The 22,195-nt window shown below is 42.0% G+C and overlaps 1 protein-coding gene across 2 annotated transcripts in view; it reads right to left on the reverse strand.

Moving 5' to 3' along the window:
- LOC122800138 (1-aminocyclopropane-1-carboxylate synthase-like protein 1) overlaps nt 1-22,195 on the reverse strand; it is a 505,362-nt gene that overhangs the window by 264,035 nt on the left and 219,132 nt on the right. For both annotated transcript variants that reach the window (XM_044069656.1, XM_044069657.1), the window contains exon 6: nt 674-740. In XM_044069656.1, the coding sequence (XP_043925591.1) occupies nt 674-740 (67 nt within the window). The remainder of the gene's footprint in view (nt 1-673; nt 741-22,195) is intronic.

Below are 22,195 nucleotides of genomic sequence, written 5' to 3' on the forward strand. Positions count from 1 at the left end.
GCAAGCCACTTGCTAAACTTGCCATTTCAAATAAAATAAAAGAGCACAACGTTGCGAGTCCACAATACTGTTTTAATATTAAAAATAATAAACCAAAATTGTTAAGCGCTTTCATCAACTAGTATGACTACTGTTTTAATATTAAAAATAATAAACCAAAATTGTTAAGCGCTTTCATCAACTAGTATGACTTCTTCAGAAGTCATACTAGTTGATGAAAGCGCTTAACAATTTTGGTTTATTATTTTTAATATTAAAACAGTATTGTGGACTCGCAACGTTGTACTCTTTTATTTTATTTGGTCTTCTCTTTGAGCACTTGTAGCACCATTTCTTTGGACTAAAGTTGCCATTTCCCCAGCATGTGCTTACCTCCCACTGCAGCGAAGAAGTTTCATCACACTCGCAAGAGCAAGAGAAATTAAAAGTTTCTTCATTGAAGTAACTTGGTACCACATATACCCATTTTCTGCTCTGTTCCTTTTATGAAGGAATCCTGGTAAATCCTTACAACAGTTTACAAAAATGTTTTCAGAAAGGTAGCAGCAACAACAAAGTCATACAAAAGGTGTGATATTCATTAAAATGCAAGATAAACAATAATGGTGAGAGCCACAGGTGGAAAGAGTCTGACAGTGAGTGTAACACATTAAAAATCGACAAATTATCTCACCTCCAGGATCACAGAGAACAGCAGACAGTGCACAGAATAATGAGCCACCCCCATTAAGTACCACGATCTGTAAATTAAAAAAAAATAATAATAAAAGAGAAAACAGAATACTAAGAATTGTATAAACTCAGATGAGTAATGAAATACAATGTATCCTTAACAAATATGGAGCTCATATGTTTTTCTTGTTTTATTTTATTCTGCGTTGTTCCATTATTTATCAGTATTATAGCATGACCTTATTAATACAATTGCAATGAAAAAAAAAAAAAAAACAATAACAATGAGGGGAGCCACATAAAAATACTGCAAATTAAAATAATTATGACAGGATTACTGATAACTATGATATGGGACAGATACACTTGACACATGCAGAAAGTGAACAAATCAACGTTTACAAAATGTACTTATTTTTATTAAGAAGACTTTTGATTTAGCTGACTGGCTATCATTGCAAATCACTTGCTTCACCTGCACTGGTAGTTCACAGAGATTATCAAATCACTTCCTCAGTGTTCGTCTCTGTGAATAATGCTGTAAAAAAATTGCATGAACACTGCAGATAAGTGGTTCGTAAAAAAGGAGTATTGATACGGACAAGCACAACATAAGTCAACTATATAGCTATATAGATAGATGCTAATAGGTAGATAGATAGGTAGCTAGCTAGCTAGATTGATAGATAGATACAAAAAGTAAAGTAGGCCTTCAGTGATTTTTGTTTTCAGTAAGCCAGTGACATTGTGCAAACAAATAGATATACATTGCAAAAAAAAAATGAAATGTTAAAAAGTGTCAAAAGAACATGGAGTAAATGAAATAGTTTGGGTGGTAACTGGAACATTTATATAGCAATAACTTGAAAGGCACCCAAGGTACTTGGCTCCTGATGTCCTCTCTACTTCCTCTAGTGCTAATAGGATTTTCAGATTGGGGCAAGGCTACCTTGCAGTGTATAAACTGGCTGGGAATTAACCCTTTCCCTGAGCTCCCGTCATACTTCACAACTGTACAGATTTTTTTGATGAATGTCCAGATTTTTGGTCTGCTCCTCATAATTTTTTTTTTTTTTTGACAAATCTGTGGGGTGATCTAAGGATTAAAGTCCCTAAATAATGACATGCATTTGAGTTTCAAACTTCATATCTTTAAGAAATTCATGTTAACACAAATGCTGTCATTCTAGCAACTTTCTAAGTTTATAAGAGCAGTATTTAATATGTGTCCCTATTTTTGTGCCATTGTTCCCCCATTATGTTAAGCTTTGTCCAGATTTCTTGCACTAAGAGGTTGAGAGGTATGCCCCCATTGTATGCACCTCCACTTCTGTAAATAAAACAAGAGGGGTAACATGATAAAATAAATATAGTTTGGAAATAAACAGTTATACCTAAAGGTGGTCATACTGCAAAGGAAACCAGAGTTACTGATGACAATTTTGCCTTATTATTTTATCACCCTCGCATCCCTGGGTAAGCCCAGACCTGGATATACAGTGGATGAGGAGGAAGCAAACATAGTTGTTAGATGACAAAAAGTTCAGAAAGCTGGAAGTATCTGATAAGACTCTTAGGTGAGATATGCATAAAAACCCATAATTTGCTGTTATCATTGATAATGGGTACTCAGATAATGGGGGAGAAAAGTCCAAAATGCATAATAGTAAATAATTAAATAAAATGTTTTTTCAACTTTTCTTTGACATCCAACTAAACTAAGAAATGATTTAAAACATTGCATCAAAACATAGGACAGCAGAGACATAGGAAATCAGGATGTTGGATATCATCCTATGGCATCTATATTCAAACTATTAACCGTCTGGTTAAATACAACTTACCCTGCAAAATAGAAAGAAATATATGAAGTATGTGTGTGTGTGTGTGTGTGTGTGTGTGTGTGTGTGTGTGTGTGTTTGTGTGTGTGCAAAATCAAATTCAGTTTTAAACCTTATATACAATAAAATATTGAGGACATTAAATAATTACCTTGAAAATGCATATTGTTGGTCCTATAAACTATAATAAATGCTATATTAAAGCAGTTTTAACATTTTGTATAGAAATGTACAATGTTAAACATAACATAAATACTTCTATATTGACTGTTCTTCTAACCGTCCTCATAGTATTGACACATATTACCTCCTACCATAATATTCCTCCCAACACACTGCCTCACCAAGCCACTTCTGACACTTACTCCTAATATCAACTCCTCTCACCCCCTCCATCATAACAGCTACCCACCACACACACACACCCTTTCTTTCACCCTTCAGCCTACCCTACCCAACCACGACACCAATAAAATATCCAATTAATATGATAAATGTATAACTAACTTCATCAGAATTAAAGTAAACATTGCAACTAGACTCTCACTCTGTGGTGACATACATCCTAATCCCAGACCATCTGATAACAACATCTACCTAAGTAACAATAATCTATTCCACACCAATTTCCAACTCCCAAGAAAAACAAATGACCTGCTCATACTAAATACGAATGTCAGAAGCATTACCAATAAAGTACACGATCTTCATGCCACTCTTTCCCTATATTCTTCTGATTAGTATTATTAACTGAAACTTGTTTTAAACCTGACATTTCCAATAAAGAAATCCTAGCACCAGGCTATAACATACTATGTAATCATCGCACATCTAAAAAAGGAGGTGGTGTAGCCTTACTATTTAAAAATCACCTAAATGTTGAAACCTTTGATACAAACTCACCAAACCTACCCAATGCAGACATTTTAATCACAAAATTAAGAATTAACCTGAGAAAAGGTATCTCTTTAATAGGTTGCTACATACCACCAGGCAACAACATACCCTGACTGGAGATCCTTCTTGAATGGGCCTCTGAGATCCTCCAACATGAAGCTATCATCTTGGGGGACTTCAACATTGACTGGCTAACTCATAACTCTGACACCCCCCACCAACTTCACCAGCCTGCATGGACTCTCCCAGCTCATTCTTTCTCCCACTAGAATTGACAAAACAACCAAGAGATAGACAATACTTGACTGGATTCTGACTAACAAACCAACTGTCATCTGTCAATCAGGCTGCCTCCCTGACAGCCTGAGTGACCATTTACCCACATTTGCTATTAGACAACACACAAATCAAGAAAAGCCTACCAATTACTGGACAATCAGAAACAAAAAACTTCAATCCATCTACCTTTATTAATATTCTCAAAGCCTGTAATTGAACTCCTCTCAAGTTCCTTAAATTTGATGAAGCAGTTCAGTACCTCAGCTTCACCTTCCTAGATATCTTAAACTCCCAGATCTCTCCCAGAACCATCAGAATCAAAGCCAACTATGCTCCCTGGATGAACAAAGGCACTAGATCTCTGCTGAAATCCAGAGATAAAGCCTGGGTCCTCTGGCACAAAACAGGATCTCTTACAGACAAACGGGCATAGCTTGAACTGTGTAACAAGGCAAAGAAGTGCATCAAATTACACAAAACTAACTACTACCAAAATATACAAACTAGATATCAAAACAACCCCAGCAATTAACAACATTCTCCACCCTGGAAAGTCAGGAACTCCCCAACCCCCCATCCATACCTGATACTTCACTTAATACCCTGGTTTCAAGAAATTCCATGCAATAAGAAGACTATTCTTGCATGGAATGGTTTGTGTCCTTTTAGCACAGCAGCACCCCTTGAATATTCATGAAGGCATGCTACTGTATTTCCAATATGGACAAGAACCTTGAACGAGTGCAGAGGGCATGTCCAAGTAGTGCACGGACACTGAACACACCCCCTGCACTCAGAAAGTGCCGTACAGTCTAAGCCAAAATGGCATAATATTAGAGATTTGCTCTAATATTATGCCAGTATTTCAGTGTCCATGAACACTGAAATGAGATAATGATCAGTTCAGTGTCCACGGACAGTGAAAGAAACATCGGCATGAAGAAAGCAATGCAGGGGGCGTGTGACAGGTTCTGTGACACACCCCCTGCATTGCTAAAGTGCCATACGGCACCTCTGTAAACTGCTAAAGGAGGAAATGCACATATAACGGGGAATAATTCCCTCAAAAGGGACAAAGCACACATATAGTCCTCACAAACATAGAAAGTTGATAGAGAACAGGTCATGTATTAGCATGAATTATGGAAGGGTAGAAGTCTGAAAGCAAATGTATGCCAATATTCCCTTACAGCAGTGCATGTTGACAAAGGCACAAATGATGGGGAATAAATAATAAATTAGGGGTATGCCTGAAAAATTGCCTCCATACACTTAGAAAGTTGATAGAAAACAAGATGTATTAGCAGGAGTCCCTGAAGGATAGAAGCCTGAAAACCAAATGAATGTCATAATTTCACGATTGCAGTCCTCAATGAGTTGTCAGAACACCACAAGACTCACTTATATAACATAATAATATATATATATATATATATATATTTATAAATATATATATATATATATTTATATATATATATATATATATATATATATATATATATATATATATATATATATCTATATATATTTTTTTTTTTTCTAGCCTAAGGAATGTTTGAGCATAGCTAAGCGGGTGTGCACATTATGGCCATCCGCTTAGCATAGCTTAAACATCCCCTAGGAGATAAATGCAAATATACAGGCAGATGTTCCAAGCTTGGGTAGTGTAGTCATTAGAGTTCTGGCTTTTCATGCAGGTGTTCATGGTTTGAGTACCAAGACAGGCAACTTATTTTTCTATGGGAAAGTAGTGTTAAAATTATTTTTGTAAACTTAAATTATGTATCAACTGTTTTTTTTTTTTTTTTCAAACAGGGTAGAGTAGCAGGTCCAAAAGTGAGATGTCAGTCTAGAAAAGATGTGAAATCCCCATATAAACACAAGTGCCCCATACAGTATAGTCACACAAGAATATAATTTAATGAAAGCACATAGGGAGATGTCATGGAAGGTAAACATCAAATTATAATATGTCAGTAATGATGAATCGAACCCAGCCACTGGGGATGCACAAGCCAGTGCATTTCTTTGTGCCGGACCCAAGCCCGGATAAATGGGGAGGGTTGCGTCAGGAAGGGCATCCAGAGTAAAATTTTGCCAAATCATACATGCAGACAAAAGTACACATAAACATACAGGATCGGTCGAGGCCCAGGTTAACAATGACTGCCACCAGTACTGTTGGCCAACAGGGTACTGGCGGAAATTGGGCTACTGTTGGCCGAAGGAGGAGAAGAGGAGGAAGGCATGGCTGAGGACAGGTAAAGGCCGAAACTTTAAATGTTGGCAGTATGACTGGTATAGGGAGAGAGCTAGCTGATATGATGGACCGAAGGAAGGTTGGCATATTGTGTGTGCAAGAGACCAGATGGAAGAGGAACAAGGCTAGGTGTATCAGAGGCAGGTTCAAATTGTTTTATCATGGTGTGGATGGGATGAGAAATGGCGTAGGCATTATCTTTAAGGAGCAGTATGCTAAGAGTGTTTTGGAGGTGAAAAGAGTGTCGGATAGAGTGATGTTTACGAAGATGGAAATTGATGGTGTAATGATGAATGCTGTTAGTGCATATGCTCCACAAGTTGGGTGTGCGATGGATGAGAAAGAAAAAAATTGGAGTGAGTTGGATGAAGTGGTGATGACTGTACCCAAGGGTGAGAGAATGGTGATTGGAACAGATTTCAGTGGACATGTTGGTGAAGGGAACAGAGGGGATGAGGAAGTGATGGGTAGATATAGTGTTAAGCAAAGGAATGCAGAAGGTCAGATGGTAGTGGATTTTGTGAAAAGGATGGACATGGCTATGTTGAATACATATTTTAACAAGAGGGAGGAGTATAGGGTACAAGAGTGGAGGAAGATGCACACAGGTGGATTATATCTTATGTAGAAGGGCCAGTTTGAAGGAGATTGGAGACTGTAAGGTGGTGGCAGGGGAAAGTGTAGTTAGGCAGCATAGGATAGTGGTTTGTAGGATGACATTGGTGATCAAGAAGAGGGGGATGAGTGTGAGGGCAGCACCAAGGATCAAATGGTGGAAATTGAAAAATGGTAATTGTGAGGTGATGTTCAGGGAAGAATTAAGACAGGCACTGGGTGGCAGTGAAGAGTTACCAAATAGCTGGGTAACTACAGCAGAGCTAGTAAGAGAGATGGCTAGAAAGGTGCTTGGTGTGACATCTGGAAAGAGGAAGGAGGACAAGGAGACCTGGTGGTGGAATGAAAAAGTACAGGAGAGTATACAGAGAAAGAGATTGGTGAAGAAGAAGTGGGATTGTCAGAGAGATGAAGAAAGTAGATAAGAGTATAAGGAGATGAGGTGCATGGCAAAGAGAGAGGTGGCGAAGGCTAAGGATAAGGCATAGGATGAGCTGTATAAAAGGTCGGACACTAAGGAGGGAGAAAAGGACCTGTACCAATTGGCTAGACAGAGGGACCGAGCTAGTAAGGATGTGCAGCAGGTAAGGGTGATAAAGGATAATGAGGGAAATGTACTCACAAACAAGGAGAGTGTGTTGAGCAGTTGGAAAGAGTACTTTGAGGGGCTGATGAATGAAGAGAATGAGAGGGAGAGAAGGTTTGATGATGTGCAGATAGTGAATCATGAAGTGCAGGGGATTAGCAAGGAGGAAGCAAGGATAGTTATGAAGAGGATGAAGAACGGCAAAGCTGTTGGTCCAGATGACCTGTGGAAGCATGGAGGTGTTTAGGTGAAATGGCAGTGGAATTTTTAACTAGATTGTTTAATGAAATCTTGGAAAGTGAGAGGATGCCTGAGGAATGGAGAAAAAGTGTTTTGGTACCGAGTGATGTGCAGAGCTGTAGTAACTACAGAGGGATTAAATTGATCAGTCACAGCATAAAGCTATGGGAAAGAGTAGTGGAAGCTAGGTTAAGAAAGGAGGTGATGATTAGTGATCAACAGTATGGTTTCATGTCAGGAAAGAGCACTACAGATGCGATGTTTGCTTTGAGAGTGTTGATGGAGAAGTACAGTGAATGTCAGAAGGAGTTGCTTTGTGTCTTTGTGGATTTAGAGAAAGCATATGACAGGGTGCCTAGAGAGGAGTTGTGGAATTGTATGAGGAAGTCAGGAGTGTCAGAAAAGTATGTAAGAGTGGTCAAGGATATGTACGAGGGTAGTGTGACAATGGTGAGGTCTGCAGTGGGAGTGACAGGTGCATTTAAGGTGGAGGTGGGATTACATCAAGGTTCAGCTCTGAGCCCTTGCTTATTTGTAATGGTGATGGACAGGTTGACAGACGAGATCAGACAGGAGCCCCCGTGGACTATGATGTTTGCAGAACATTGTGATCTGTAATGAGAGTAGAGAACAGGTGGAGGAGACCCTAGAGAGGTGGAGATATGCTCTAAAGAGAAGATGAATGAAGGTCAGCAGGACTAAGACAGAATATATGTGTGTGAATGAGAGGGAGGATAGGGGAATGGTGAGGATGTAGGGAGTAGAGGTGGCAAAGGTGGATGAGTTTAAATACTTGGGATCAACAGTTCAGAGTAATGGTGAGTGTAGAAGAGAGGTGTAGAAGAGAGTACAGGCAGGATGGAGTGGGTGGAGAAGAGTGTCAGGAGTGATTTGTGACAGACGAGTACCAGTAAGAGTGAAAGGGAAGGTCTACAAGAGGGTAGTGAGACCAGCTATGTTATATGGGTTGGAGACAGTGGCATTGACAAAAAGGCAGGAGTCAGAGCTTGACGTAGCAGAGTTGAAGATCTTAAGATTTGCACTGGGTGTGACAAGGATGGACAGGATTAGGAATAAGTATATTAGAGAGTCAGCCCAGGTTGGAAGGTTTGGAGACAAAGCCAGAGAGGCAAGATTACATTGGTTTAGACATGTGCTGAGGAGGGATGCAGAGTATATTGGGAAAAAGATGCTAAGGATGAAGCTGCCAGGTAACAGGAAAAGAGGAAGGCCTAAGATAAGGTTTATGGATGTGGTGAGAGAGGACATGCAGGTGGTTGGTGTGACAGAGCAAGATGCAGAGGACAGAAAGAAATGGAAATAGTTGATTTGCTGTGTTGACCCCTGACAGGAGCAGCCGAAAGAAGAAGAAGAAGTAATGATGAATCAATCCCATAATCCTGATACTTTATAAAATGAAATGTGAACAATGCTAAGTAGTGCTCAGCTATGCAAAGCTGATGTAAGCATTGCTTAAATGTAAATGTTAAGCAATAAGTACCCCAGCTAAGCGGATATGCGCATGGGTAAGTAATGCTCAACATCTATCCCTTTAAGCACTGCCAATGTTAGCTAAGTGGGTCTGCACGTCACTTAGCTTAGCTCAGCATATTCAAAATAGCCCGATGAGGGCAAAGGGAGGGAATATGGCTCTATTTAAACCTTGCAGGTGAGAATACAGCCATAACCTGTTGTAGCTCATCCTTGAAGACACTAGGAGAGGGTTCATGCTTTCAGGCGCAGCGCTGGGGCATTCAGAAGTCTAGGGTCATGGTTGGACTCCTAGTGAAAGACCATGAGGGGAGACTGCTACAGGGCTAGTACCAGGGCTCCCAATACAAAGCTGAGGCCTGGGACTATCTCGCACTTTAACTCACCAGTGCTACTGGCATCTCTTGAACTGGTGAGCAGGTCTGGCACCATTTAGCTGACCTCAAGCATAGGCACTATGACTGGTGTAGGAGAGGGTTCATGCTTTCAGGAGCAATGCTGGGGAATTCAGAAGTCTAGGGTCATGGTTGGACTCCTAGTGAAAGACCATGAGGGGAGACTGCTACAGGGCTAGTACCAGGGCTCCCAATACAAAGCTGAGGCCTGGGACTATCTCGCACTTTAACTCACCAGTGCTACTGGCATCTCTTGAACTGGTGAGCAGGTCTGGCACCATTTAGCTGACCTCAAGCATAGGAAGAGGGAACTCTTGGACCAGTGGACCCAAGACACATGCGCATAGAATGTCCCAGAAGCGTGTAAGTATCAGTATAAACCGGTGTTTACCAAAGTCCAGCCTGTGTATGTGATTGATAGGTATGCATAAATCTTTCTTTATCTCCTGAAGAGCTGCAGATGAGAGGGCTGCGAACATAGACACCCATGCCAGCAGGTTGCTAAGGCTGTGCTGGGAGGCTGGTGAGTACAAATATAGCTTGCAGTATTCAGGGCAAATAAGTAGAAAGGAGTAGAATGTCAACTGCCAGTAGGTTAAAATGTGTACTGTGTGTAATGAATAAATGAGATGTTAGCAAAGTAATACTGATGTACAGGATACCTATCAATAAAAGTGCCAGTACTCGTCAATAAAACTAAAAACCCCATACTGTTGTGTTTACTTTGGTATGTGGTGGTATGAAGCTAAATGTGTACAGGTTCTGCACAGGAACTATGGCTCTGACAGCATGAATTAATTGAGGGTCATCTGACAAAGAATGTGGAGCTGTAAAACAGGAGATCAACTATATAAAATGTTCCATGCACCAAGATCTGATCCCTGAATAGTAATGTGTAAACTGTTATACTGTATCCCCCATAGCAGTGCTTTGTGTTAACCATTGCTTTCCAGATTGTAATATGTTAAATTATTAATACACAGTACAAGAACTATCTGCCATGCATGAATGTCAGAATTACAAGGTCAGATTGTCCAACCAAGAGAGTATTAGACAGAAAACAGTCAAACAACAAGCAGTAGTTCCTCAATAGCTCATTGTGTTAAACTCAACCTTGTTGTACCTTTTTTCACAAACAGGCACAGTTCAAATCCCGGGAGTGGTAGTAAGCTGCATGCATAATCTCACTCAAGAATATGTGAATATGTGTAGAAACATTCAGGTAGTGTTAACAGATATTCCCTCCACAGGTCTGCCAGGTAAGGAAATGTATGCATTAGCTTTCAGAAGGCTTTAGCAATACACTGTGTACAAACATTCCACTACCCAAACCCAGGCCATACATGTAAAGTAAGGTCATACCTGTAGAGTACTGAGTGGAGTAATGATCAGTACAGTTGTGAACAATCAAAGCCTATACAGTTGTTAATTGATATCTCTCTCTTTCTCTCCCCCCCACCCTATCTGCACCAATAATTCATACACATAATCAATGGGTATGTTTTTCTCTGAAACTACTGTTAGGACATGCGTCCTATTGTTCTACAAATATTGAATCATTTGATTATTAATGTTCCCTGTTCATATACTATCAAAGGTGGCCTGTTGCCGTTATGATGCCGACTGTTGTTCCATTTATGCATGTGTTCTGTTTGCTATGCAACTGTTTCAAATCTGTTGTTTTGGGTTAATTGGAACACCCATGCATGCTGTTAAAACTAATTTTGAAATGTTTTGTTCATGACTAACCAACATATTTTGTAAAACCTCAACACCATAGCATGTCTGGGAAGGCAGATCCCGGAGGATCTGCCTGTCCAGCCTCATCTGGCCATGGCACCAGGTCTCAGCACATCTGGGACCCAACCCGGGACCTCCTTGTCCACTGATCCTGCACCACTTTCAGATGTAACTGCTTCAGAGGACAGGGCCTGTCCCCCCCAGGGACTGGGCACTGACAGGAAACCATCACCCATAACCAGGTCTGGAGTTTGGTGCATAGCACCATCCCGAAGGAGTTTGGTGTACCAGATTGTGGGCCACCTGGTGCATCTTGTGGGTCAGCCTGCCCCTGCTGTCCAGCCCCCAGCAGAGCCACATTTGGGGCCGTGAAGGTGCAGTGGTGACTGCCCATGGCTGGGGGCCTCGCTCTCACTGTATCTATTTGAGGGCTCATGGGCATCTGATTCCCAACCACCCTCCCCATCCAAGGTGTTTACCCCCCACATGTGTCATATACCACCCCTGTCTGCTGTCTTGTCTGTCTTGTCTGTCTTCCTACCCAACTTACCTCCCCAAATATATCTACTATCCTTCCCCAACATTCTATTCTCACCTTAAAAAAAAAAGGAAAAGGGCATCTGTTCCCAAAAAAACAATCATGCGCCATACATAGCTGTCCATTTCACGCACGTGTCCACTGGACACATGTAATCTGGTCCAATTGGCTTGACAACACATTACTGTTGTCCTCACCCCTCTCTCAGAGTTTTGATTGCCCAAATTCACCTCCAAATTCTGTAGAAATTCACAGCTGTTGCTGTAGAAGAAATGGACAGCTATGGACCTTTCCTACACCCGTCCTGCACATTCCTAGCTACCTTTCATACTGCACTTCCCTCTGCATGCTCCTTTTTTCACCACTTTCCTATCACCCCTTTTTCTTTTCTGGTAAAGAAATTATTGTGGGGATAAACTGGAAAAAGTGGCGGTAAGTGAAGCTAAAACGAATTAACCTTGTGTTGGCAACGCTTACCGTCATGCAAACCCATGCAAGCCCACTTAAAGCTGCTTAAAGGTGCCCTAATCACTCTGTAAACAACAGACCTTGTTCTGACAAGCAACAAAATAGCCAGCCCTACCAAGTCTCAAACTCGGAATGCTGTGCTCTACAATCACAGCAACATAGCACTACACCATCTGAGCAATGAGAATCTGTAATGCTTTAACAAGTATATCATGCATTCTGGTCATTTAATATTAAGGAAAAACACATCAGTCCCTACTCTTGCACTCATGACCCTGTACACTGCAGTCAGAGAAATGTACTACTACACTGTCTGAGCAGTAGGAATTGATGTTGCTTTTTCAAACATATCATGCAATAGAGGCATAAAACATTGGGGAGAAAGCTCTGTGAAATCATCAATCTTGATGCAGTTGGTGAGGGCATGCATGAGGGTGGGTATGACAGGTTTGTGTTATGTATTCCTAAGTTCACAGGGTGGAACAGGGAGACAAAATGGTATATCCTTTGCATACACACAGTAAGGACTGACACGGGGCATGTGCATACAGTAACACAAACACAGTTGGCAATGGACAGATTAGTAAACCTACATATCCACTTTGATGTACTGTAGTACTACACATGAAATGCCCCACATAGATTATATGTATGGGACATACACTACCTCTTACAACATGTAATGTTGTAAATGCCTTCATGGATGGTGTGATAGCCCCCCAGAAATAGCATCTGGAGTCATGTAATGCTCCTACAAGCCTGGATAAGTGACAGTGTAGCAGATGTTTTTATCAGCATGATGTTTCAGTTAGGTATGATAACTTGTGCTGGCATGTATATCACTACACTCACTGTAACTAATTTGGCAACAATATCACATACATGGACATTGTTAAGGGACACAGACCACATATAGGTTGCAAACATCTGGATATTCCATAGACATCTGTACAGAGGACTGGTATGGCCTGCACAATGGTTTAACATGCTGCAAGTGAGGCAGATGCCATTACTACTTATAATGTAAATCCATTGGGAGGTGATAAACAGGAGTGGATGGTACACACATCAAAATTGTATTACCCAAACAGGATATGATCTTCACAAACACACACACACACACACACACACACACACACACACACACACACACACACACACACACACACACACACACACACACACACACAGTTGCCAGTATTGATATTAGAACCCCTGCCTATCTAGTTATTATTACAGTGTTACGGGGTTATCAGATGTGCCATGGAGCTTATATGATTTCATCCTGTCCCAAGGTACTTCTAGGGTGAATGACATCAACAGGCCTTGTAAAGTAGGGTGATGGGAAGTGTACAGGGAGGTACACAACTCAAAATGGTATAACCTACACAGTATATGATTCTCACACAAACACAAACAGTTGCCAGTATTGAGATTAGGAGCCCTACCTATCTAGTTATTTCTACTATAGGGTTACACAGTTATCAGACTCACCAAGAAGATTATATGATTTCACCTTGTCCCAAGGTACTTCTAAGGTGAATGACAACAACAGGCCTAGTAACATAGGGTGATGGGAAGTGTACAGGGTGGTACACAACTCAAAATGGTATAACCCACACAGTATATGATTCTTACACAAACAAACATATACAGTTTATAGTATTGAGATTAGAACCCCTATCTATCTAGTTATTTCTATTATAGTGTTATGCAGTTATCAGCTGTGCCACGGAGCTTACATGAGTTCACCTACTCCCAAGGTACTTCTAAGGTGAACAGCATCAACAGGAGTAGTAAGGTATGATGATGAGAAGTGTACAGGGTGGTACACAACTCAAAATGTTATAACCCACACAGTATATGATTCTCACTCAAACAGTTGCCAGTATTGAGATTAGAACCTCTATCTATATAGTTATTTCTACTATAGTGTTATGCAGTTTTCAGGTACACCACAGAGCTTAGATGATTTCACTTAGTCCCAATGTACTTCTAAGGTAAATTACTTCAACAGGTCTAGTAAAGTAGGGTGATGTGAAGTGTACATGGTGGTACACAACTCAAAATGGTATAACCCACACAGTATATGATTCTCACACAAGCAGTTGCCAGTATTGAGATTATAACCCCTCCCTATCTATTTATTTGTACTATAGTGTTACTGAGGTATCATACATGCTACAGAGCTTACTCGGCTGACAACTGGCCAAAGGTGCTGATAAGGGGAATGACATCAGCAGGACTGATAAAGTAGGGCAGTGGGTGGGAAACGTATCAAAATTCTTCTTCCTACAAACATATACACTTACACACCCACACACACATATGCCTGATCTGGGAGTAGAACTCCTGCCTATCAAGTTATTTGTACTATAGTGTTACACAGTTACTGCATGCACTACAGAGCTTACTGGACTGGCAATTGGCCAAAGGTGCTGATAACTGCACAACTGAGGTAACCTATTATAGGTGCCAGAAAGTCTGCCGTCAGTTTTTTCCCTTAGATCTTGCTAGTTCTTTCTCTGTTTCACTTCAAATAGTCTAATAACTTTGCACTTCAACAGGTTTTTGTATCAATTATTCTAGAATACCTGAGAGCCATCATCAGTAGTCATTCCTCACGGAATTAGTTCCAGTACTTAGTAGTTATGACTACCCTTCATGGCATGATTAAAGTGCAGTTCTCTGTGCTTTTGCCCATTAACCTGGTGCAGTTGGGCATTCTGAGGCACTATTGCAACAGCCTGATGTACACAGACAACCCTCTTTTCTAAACTCCCAACAATCAAACCTGTGAGAGATACCCCTATATCACCAAATTGGAAGATATGCACTCTGCAGCAAAGAATGGACTAGCTGATCAAGAGGAGAAGGGTCAACACCTGCACCACACCACATGGAACACATACCCCCTCCAGAATACCCACTATCACAGCTCTGACATACAAACAAAAACACACCCACCTTCACAGAGTCACTCAATAGACATTTACCCAAACAGCAGAAACCACCAAGACAGACACTTACTCAACCATCACAACACAGCACAAACCACAGGATACATACCTCACCTACACAGTGTGCTCCTCAACCTAAGCCCTTAAGGTTAACCACCTTGCCCAATACAGTAATCATAGGTGACTCAATAGTGAGGCACACAGATATCCCACTCACTAGGTTGAATATGGAGAAGGTAAGAGTCAGCTGTCTATTAGGTGCCAGAATCCAACACATAACACACTGAGTCAGGTCACTCCACAACAGCTACAAGTATTTCTTTGTCATTGTCCATGTGGGTGTGAATGACTACATGATATGGCATGGACTACATGAAAAGAGACATGGTGGAGTTGTCAGATTATGTGGGCCAGGCAGGATGACAGTAGCCCTGAGCAGTATACTGTCACCCAGAATGATAACACAGTACAAACAACAAATGATTGACTTCAACAATTGGCTTAAGTGTCTGGTGTCATTCTCAGGGGATCCAGTATCTGTCTGCTTGGGATGACATGACTGACAGACCACAATGCCTTGCCAGAGAAGGCCTGCATCTGTCACCACTGGGTTTGCAGGTACTGGCTAAGTCTTTGCCATCCCTACAGTGCCTTTTCAGGCAGTGTTCCTAATCAAATTACAGCCTTAACAGCTGTAAATAAATGCAATCTGAGGGTCATGCTGCTCAACACTAGACATCTAAATCTCAGGATGCAGTCACTCGAAGCACTACTCAAAATGGAGAACATTGACATTTGTGCTGTAATGGAAACATGTTTTACGCCCCTGCACTACCAGGCTATAACTCATTCCACACCTGTCAGCCCCAAAACATGGACCACAGCTCCAAAGGCGGTGGTGTCTCCATATTCATAAAGGATATGCACACCTCCAGACTAGTATCCCAGCATAATGCATCTGAGATACTTCAAGTACAACTGACATTGTGTAATAGTGCAATCCAGGCCATAGCCTGCTATATGTCCCCATCCATGTCCCTAGACTCTCAATCCACATTCCTCAACAGCCTGGAATCTATCAAAGTCCAACCCAACACTTTCATACTAGGAGACTTCAACTACGCCTCTATCAACTGGGAAGAGTACTCAAGCACCAATACACTGTCCAAACGCTTCCTGGAATTCATCAGTTACAATGCCCTGGACTAGCTCATTCTGAGCTCCAGTAGAGGAAGCAACATCCTTGACCAGTGTTGATTACTAACATATGAGACCATTGCTTGACAACAGGAGTCAATCCCTACCTGGTCAGATCCAACCATAAAGTAATCACCATGGAAATCTACATTTCACTCACACCCCCCACAAAGATAACCGCCTTGAAAAACTTCTCCAAAGCTGACTTTGGACTCCTAAAAACAGAGGTAGATAACTTCACCCATGCCAATGGAAAATAGCTGCATGACTGCTGAATCATGCACAAATGCACTGTGCAAACATGTACATAAATGCATGGAACTAGCCATACCCAATAGAACCATGACACTCTCCTCCAAACACTGGAGGCCAATCTGGTGGTCCCCTGCCATTAGTAACCTGTACAACAGAAGGAAGTAACTGTTGCAGAAAAAGGTGGTGTCCCAAGAGTGGTAAAACTCCCTTATTAGCTTCAACAACAACTTGAGATCCCTCATGAAATCATCTAAAGCCAGCTATGATGGCAGAATTGCAGCAGACACTGACAACAATCACAAAGCCTTTGATAGTTATATCAAGAACCTTCACAGCAATACCTAGAAGTGCTCTGAGTTACTGCACAATGCTACCTCCTATACTGAGCCAACAGATATTGCCAAATTCTTGCCACACATTCAGTGACAGCTTTACCCCTCTCTCCCCTTGAGGGAACAATCAGAATGCCAGAAGAATGCCAGGCACACAGGATTACTGGAGCCCAAGTTAAACCTGCATTGTCCATGGGCAAGAATACATCTTCCATGGGACCAAATATATCCCTGGCTGTTTCTACATGAACTACAAAAATACCTGGCACCACATCTGTGTGCCCTGTTCAGTCACAGCCTCACCTTAGGCTTTGTCCCTCCCAAATGGTGCACTGCTACAGTCATCCCTCTCTATAAAGGGGTAGCGAATACAGACCATAGGAATTATCAGCCCATTAGCCTGATGAGTCTGATATATAGAGCTATGGAGCACATCATCAGGGACCTGATCAACAAAGATATAGGTAATCTCCTACCTCTGGACCTCACACAGTTTGAATTTGTGAAAGGGAGATCATGCCTGCTCAACCTGATTGACTTCTTTGAGTCAGTCACCAGGACTTTGTATGATGGTAAGGGACTGCATACAGCCTACATCAATCTGGCCAAGGCTTTTGATACCATTCCTCAGTCAGGAATTATTGATGAACCCACCAAATTAGGCAACAACCCCTATATCATTAGGTGGGTTGCAAACTGGCTCACAGATAGAACATACAGTGTGAAAGTAGTGAGCTTCAAGTCAGACTGCCAACCAGCCATGAGTGGAGTCCCACAGGGATCACTCCTATGTACTCTCATGTTCAGCATCTACTTCTCAGAAGTCCAGGCCAAGACAAAGGAACTCTGGCTGACCAAGTTCCCAGATGACTGCAAGCTGGGAGACATCTTTAACTCCACAACCAATGCAGACATCCTAAGAAAGGTCTCACTGAGACCAATGACTGGTGTGGAAACCATGGACGGAAGCTTAACACCCCAAAATGCATCATCATCCCCTTTGGTAAAAACTCAGTTCCCACTAAGTACCACATCAATGGGAGCCCACAGAACACTGAAGGCATTATAAGAGATCTGGGGACACAGGTTGACAGCAACCTCTCCTTCAACCACCATACTGCCACTGTGGTCAGGAAGTCCATCTGTGTGGCACATCTCATTACCAAGGGTTTGCATCCAGGAAGAAAGAGGTCATTGTCTCTGTCTACTCTTCCCTCATTACACCAATCATCAAGTATAATGGCCTATTTGGCATGTACCTCATTAGACACCTGCAACAGCTGGAGAGGCCACAGAAGTACCTCACAAAGAGGATCCTAAGCATTAAAAACATGTCTTACACAGACAGACTCCAAAGACTCCAGCTATTCTCTGTTTCATATCACCTACTTAGAGACAATCTCTGCCTGACTCACAAAGCCATGTCTGACCCAGCTCTTTTAGAAATACTACATCTAAAGACATCCAAATTCCTCTGCACCACATAATGCAGAGACCTCAACCTCATTACCACAATCAACACAACATTCTTGAGGGACACGTTCTTCTCCCAGAGATTGCACATGCCCTGGAATAGACTTTCCATACATGTCAAGCAGAGCACCTAGCTGACCCTGTTCCAGAGAAATTTTGATGAGTGAATGGGTAATAGAGAGTTCATCCCAGGGATCACTGCAGTGGCTCTACTTGATAGAGGCACTGGGAACTAACATCAGGTGGCACAATGGCAAGGCACCTCTATGGGCTAGGCTTGTAAAGGCTCCAGGGCCATTAGCCTAGTACACACCTGTGAACCTATAAGGGGAATGACATCAGCATGACTGAAAAATTCAGGCAGTGGGTGGGAAACTTATTAAAATACTTATTTCTATAAACACGCACTCTTACACACCCACACACACACTTGCCAGATCTGAGAGTAGAACCCCTGCCTATCTAGTTATTTGTACTATAGGGTTACACAGTTATTGCACACATTACAGAGGTTACTGGGCTGCCAACTGGCCAAAGGTGCTGATAAGGGGAATGACATCAGCATGAATGATAAATTAGGGCAGTGGGTGGGAAGCTTATCAAAATACTTCTTCCTACAAACATACACAATTACACACACACACTTATACACCCACACACACATTTTCCAGATCTGAGAGTAGAATGCCTACCTATCTATTTGCACTACAGTGCTACATAGTTATCACATGCACTACAGATCTTACTGTCCTGACAACTGGCCAAATGTGCATGACTGATAAAGTAGGGAAGTGGGTGAGAAACTTATCAAAACACTTCTTCCTACACACCCACACACACATTTGGCAGATCTGAGATTAGAACCCCTGTCTAGCTAGTGATTTGTGCTATAGTGTTAAGCACCTATCACATGTGCTATGGAGTTTAGTGGGCTGACAATTGGCCAAAGGTGCCAATAAAGGGAATGACTTCAGCAGGACTGATAAAGTTGGGTACTGGGAACTGTTGTGGGTGGGAATGGCCTAAAACTGTTTCACCTACAAACAAACACACACTCTCTCATTCTCACATACACAACTGTCACACACACACACACACACACACACACACACACACACACACACAAACACACACACACCCACACACACACACACACACACACACACACACACACACACACACACACACACACACACACACACACAGAGTTGTCAGTATTGAGATTAGAACCCCTACCTATCTAATTATTTGTATAATAGTGTTATGCAGTTATCGGACATGAATGACAGCAGCAGATCTTGTGAAGTAGGGCAATGTGAAGTGTGCTGAGTGGGAAGAGGCTCTTAATACTTAGACCTGCAGACATACACACAGGCAGGTGAATGTGATATTATAAACCCAACCTCAATACTGTTACAGAATGGGGCTCACCTTTTATGCTGACACGTGCAGCTGTTTACAACTGGTATGCCACTGTCCATAGCAGGACATCACTGTATGCCATTCAGGGTATCTGTGTGTGTGTGACTCACTCTGTGTCCCCCTGTTTCTCTCCCTCTATCACTGTCTGTCTTTCACTTCCCCACATCTATGTGTGTGTATGCTTGACATATGTTATCTGTTGCCCATATATGTGTGTGTGTATCTCATGCAACAGATGCAGATATATCACATATGGGCCATCTACAGCTAGCTGAGGGTAATTTTGTCGGATGTGTGTGTGTGGGTACAGTTGAGGGGTACACAGCTGTCCGTATGCACATACATATATACACAATACAGTCATATATTCCGATTTGGGTTCCAACATATCCTGTGATCCTTTAGGTGTAGGAGCATGCCCAGTGTGACCTTCTATAGTTAGAGTGGGGCTCCTTTCCAGACATAGGTGTAGTCCAGTCCAGGATTTTGTCTGCTACAGCCATACCTCTCAGGAGTACACAGGACCTTTCTTGTTTTGTTTGGCAGACATTTTCTGACATATCTGTAGTCTGACACTACAATGTATTGTGTCATTACCTAGTGCCAGACATCCTCAGATCATCACAGTGCTTTACCAGAGGAATACTTGTTGTATGATGTCTAGACCAATATTATGTGGGCAGCTATGAACTTTCTTGCCCAGCAAGGCCCTTTGTGAGGTGTGGCTACAGCCAGTTTAGTAATGACACAGCTGTGTAAACAGTCCAGCAACCTGGTGATATACTGGCTGGGGATCTCGTGCTTGTGTGGTATCTTTCTAACCTGAGATGTCATATCCTTGTGTGGGCATATCTCTCACCTGTACATTTATTGGCAGATTGTCCAGGTGTTTGGCTAGGAGTTTCATCCTTTCTATGTAAATTTGTGATTTCGTGGAAAGTTAGTTACATATAATTGAAGAGTGATGTTACAAAATAATACAGACATCACTATTTCAGACTACATAACCTTCAGACAATTCCTGCTATGGCAAACCCCTCACCCTACCAACTTTCTCAGCATGTAAGGGCGATATTTGTAACACAGGCCTATCATTGTGCCTTTGTTCCACTTTTATTTCTGCCCTTGTCCAGACATCTTGCTGTCAGAGGTTGGGAGTTATGGGTGTGGGTACAGAGTGCATTCTGCTGTGCAGACATGTCCATTATATGTAAAAGCAAACATAAGACAAAAGGATTATTGAGAATAACCACTGGCAACAGTACCAAAAAGCAGTTATATTCACAAAAGCTTTGGCACCTCAGCTACACATCCTTCAAGATGTTGCTTATATGTGTAGTATATTCCACATAGCACTGTGGGTGTCACTGACATGCATAACAGTTGGCACTGCAGTTATCTGCATATGGCTCTGTCAAAGACAGCACTGTAGCTAGGGCACTACAAGACAACTGCCAGGAGAACAAGCTGGCCAGATCCTGACAGTATTAACCACACATACTCATAGCTCATTGACCCCTACATATTGTGGATAGGCAACATGTTTTCATGTGTGTTGGTAGAGCCCTGCCAATGTGTGCTATACTGCTATTTCCCTGCAAACATACATGTTACTGCACTTATGTGGGTATATGGGGGGGGTGCACACCTGTCAACTGTACACATTTGCACAGACTGTGCTATTTGCTTTACATTTTGGTTCCACTGACCATACTATTCTGCCCTGTCTTGGGGACTAGAGGCATATCAGTAAAGAGCACAGGTCAGATTGTACTGACATACATTTGAGATTCAGACTTCTTACCCTTCATAGCCTTACTGCAACTTCAGGTCCTGCTGTGCTATCACTGCATGAGTCTGTAGGGGGCTAATTCAACATTGCCACCATTCGTGTGCCTTTACCAGACATTTCTCTTTGGTTTTCTACAGCTGACTTGCTGTCTGGGTGTGAGGGGTGGGTATGGGACCCCCACACTGACATCCATGCCTGTGACATATGACCCTGCAGTTAGTTGTCCCCCACACATATACTGTGGTGGGATTTGCCACCTTAGTTACTACTGCATAGTGTGTGGGGGCCAGTTCTGGCCAGAAATTTCCTGGTGTCTCACATAGCTGTCAGTTGTGTGCTGCTATCCCAGTAGGCCACTTCATTCCCTTGCATGCATGCAGCATTGCCATAGATATACTAGCAAAACATACTTATCCATTAATTTATTGTTAAGAAGACTGACTTACCTTGTGCTTGCGGCAGTTATGAGGACAGTGCTTGAGGGCCATCTATGTTGGATGCACACAGTACACTGCCTATACATGGTAAGATACAGGTAATGTGATGTGTGTGTCATCCATTTTACTGTCTGTGCAAGTCAGAGAGTGGTGTCAGCCTCTGGGGTCGCTAAAGTGTCAATGTGTGTGCTATGCATTGCCTCTTTGCCAAGGCCTGAATATACTGGGCATGCCTCCATCTGCCTATGGGAACAGGCTCAGAGCCTCCTCCTGTGAGTCCCTCTGTGCCTGTGGGGACCTTGGCA

This window comes from Protopterus annectens, chromosome 4.part0 (genome assembly GCF_019279795.1).
Source record: "Protopterus annectens isolate FY-2018-M chromosome 4.part0, PAN1.0, whole genome shotgun sequence".
Lineage (NCBI taxonomy): Eukaryota > Metazoa > Chordata > Ceratodontiformes > Protopteridae > Protopterus > Protopterus annectens.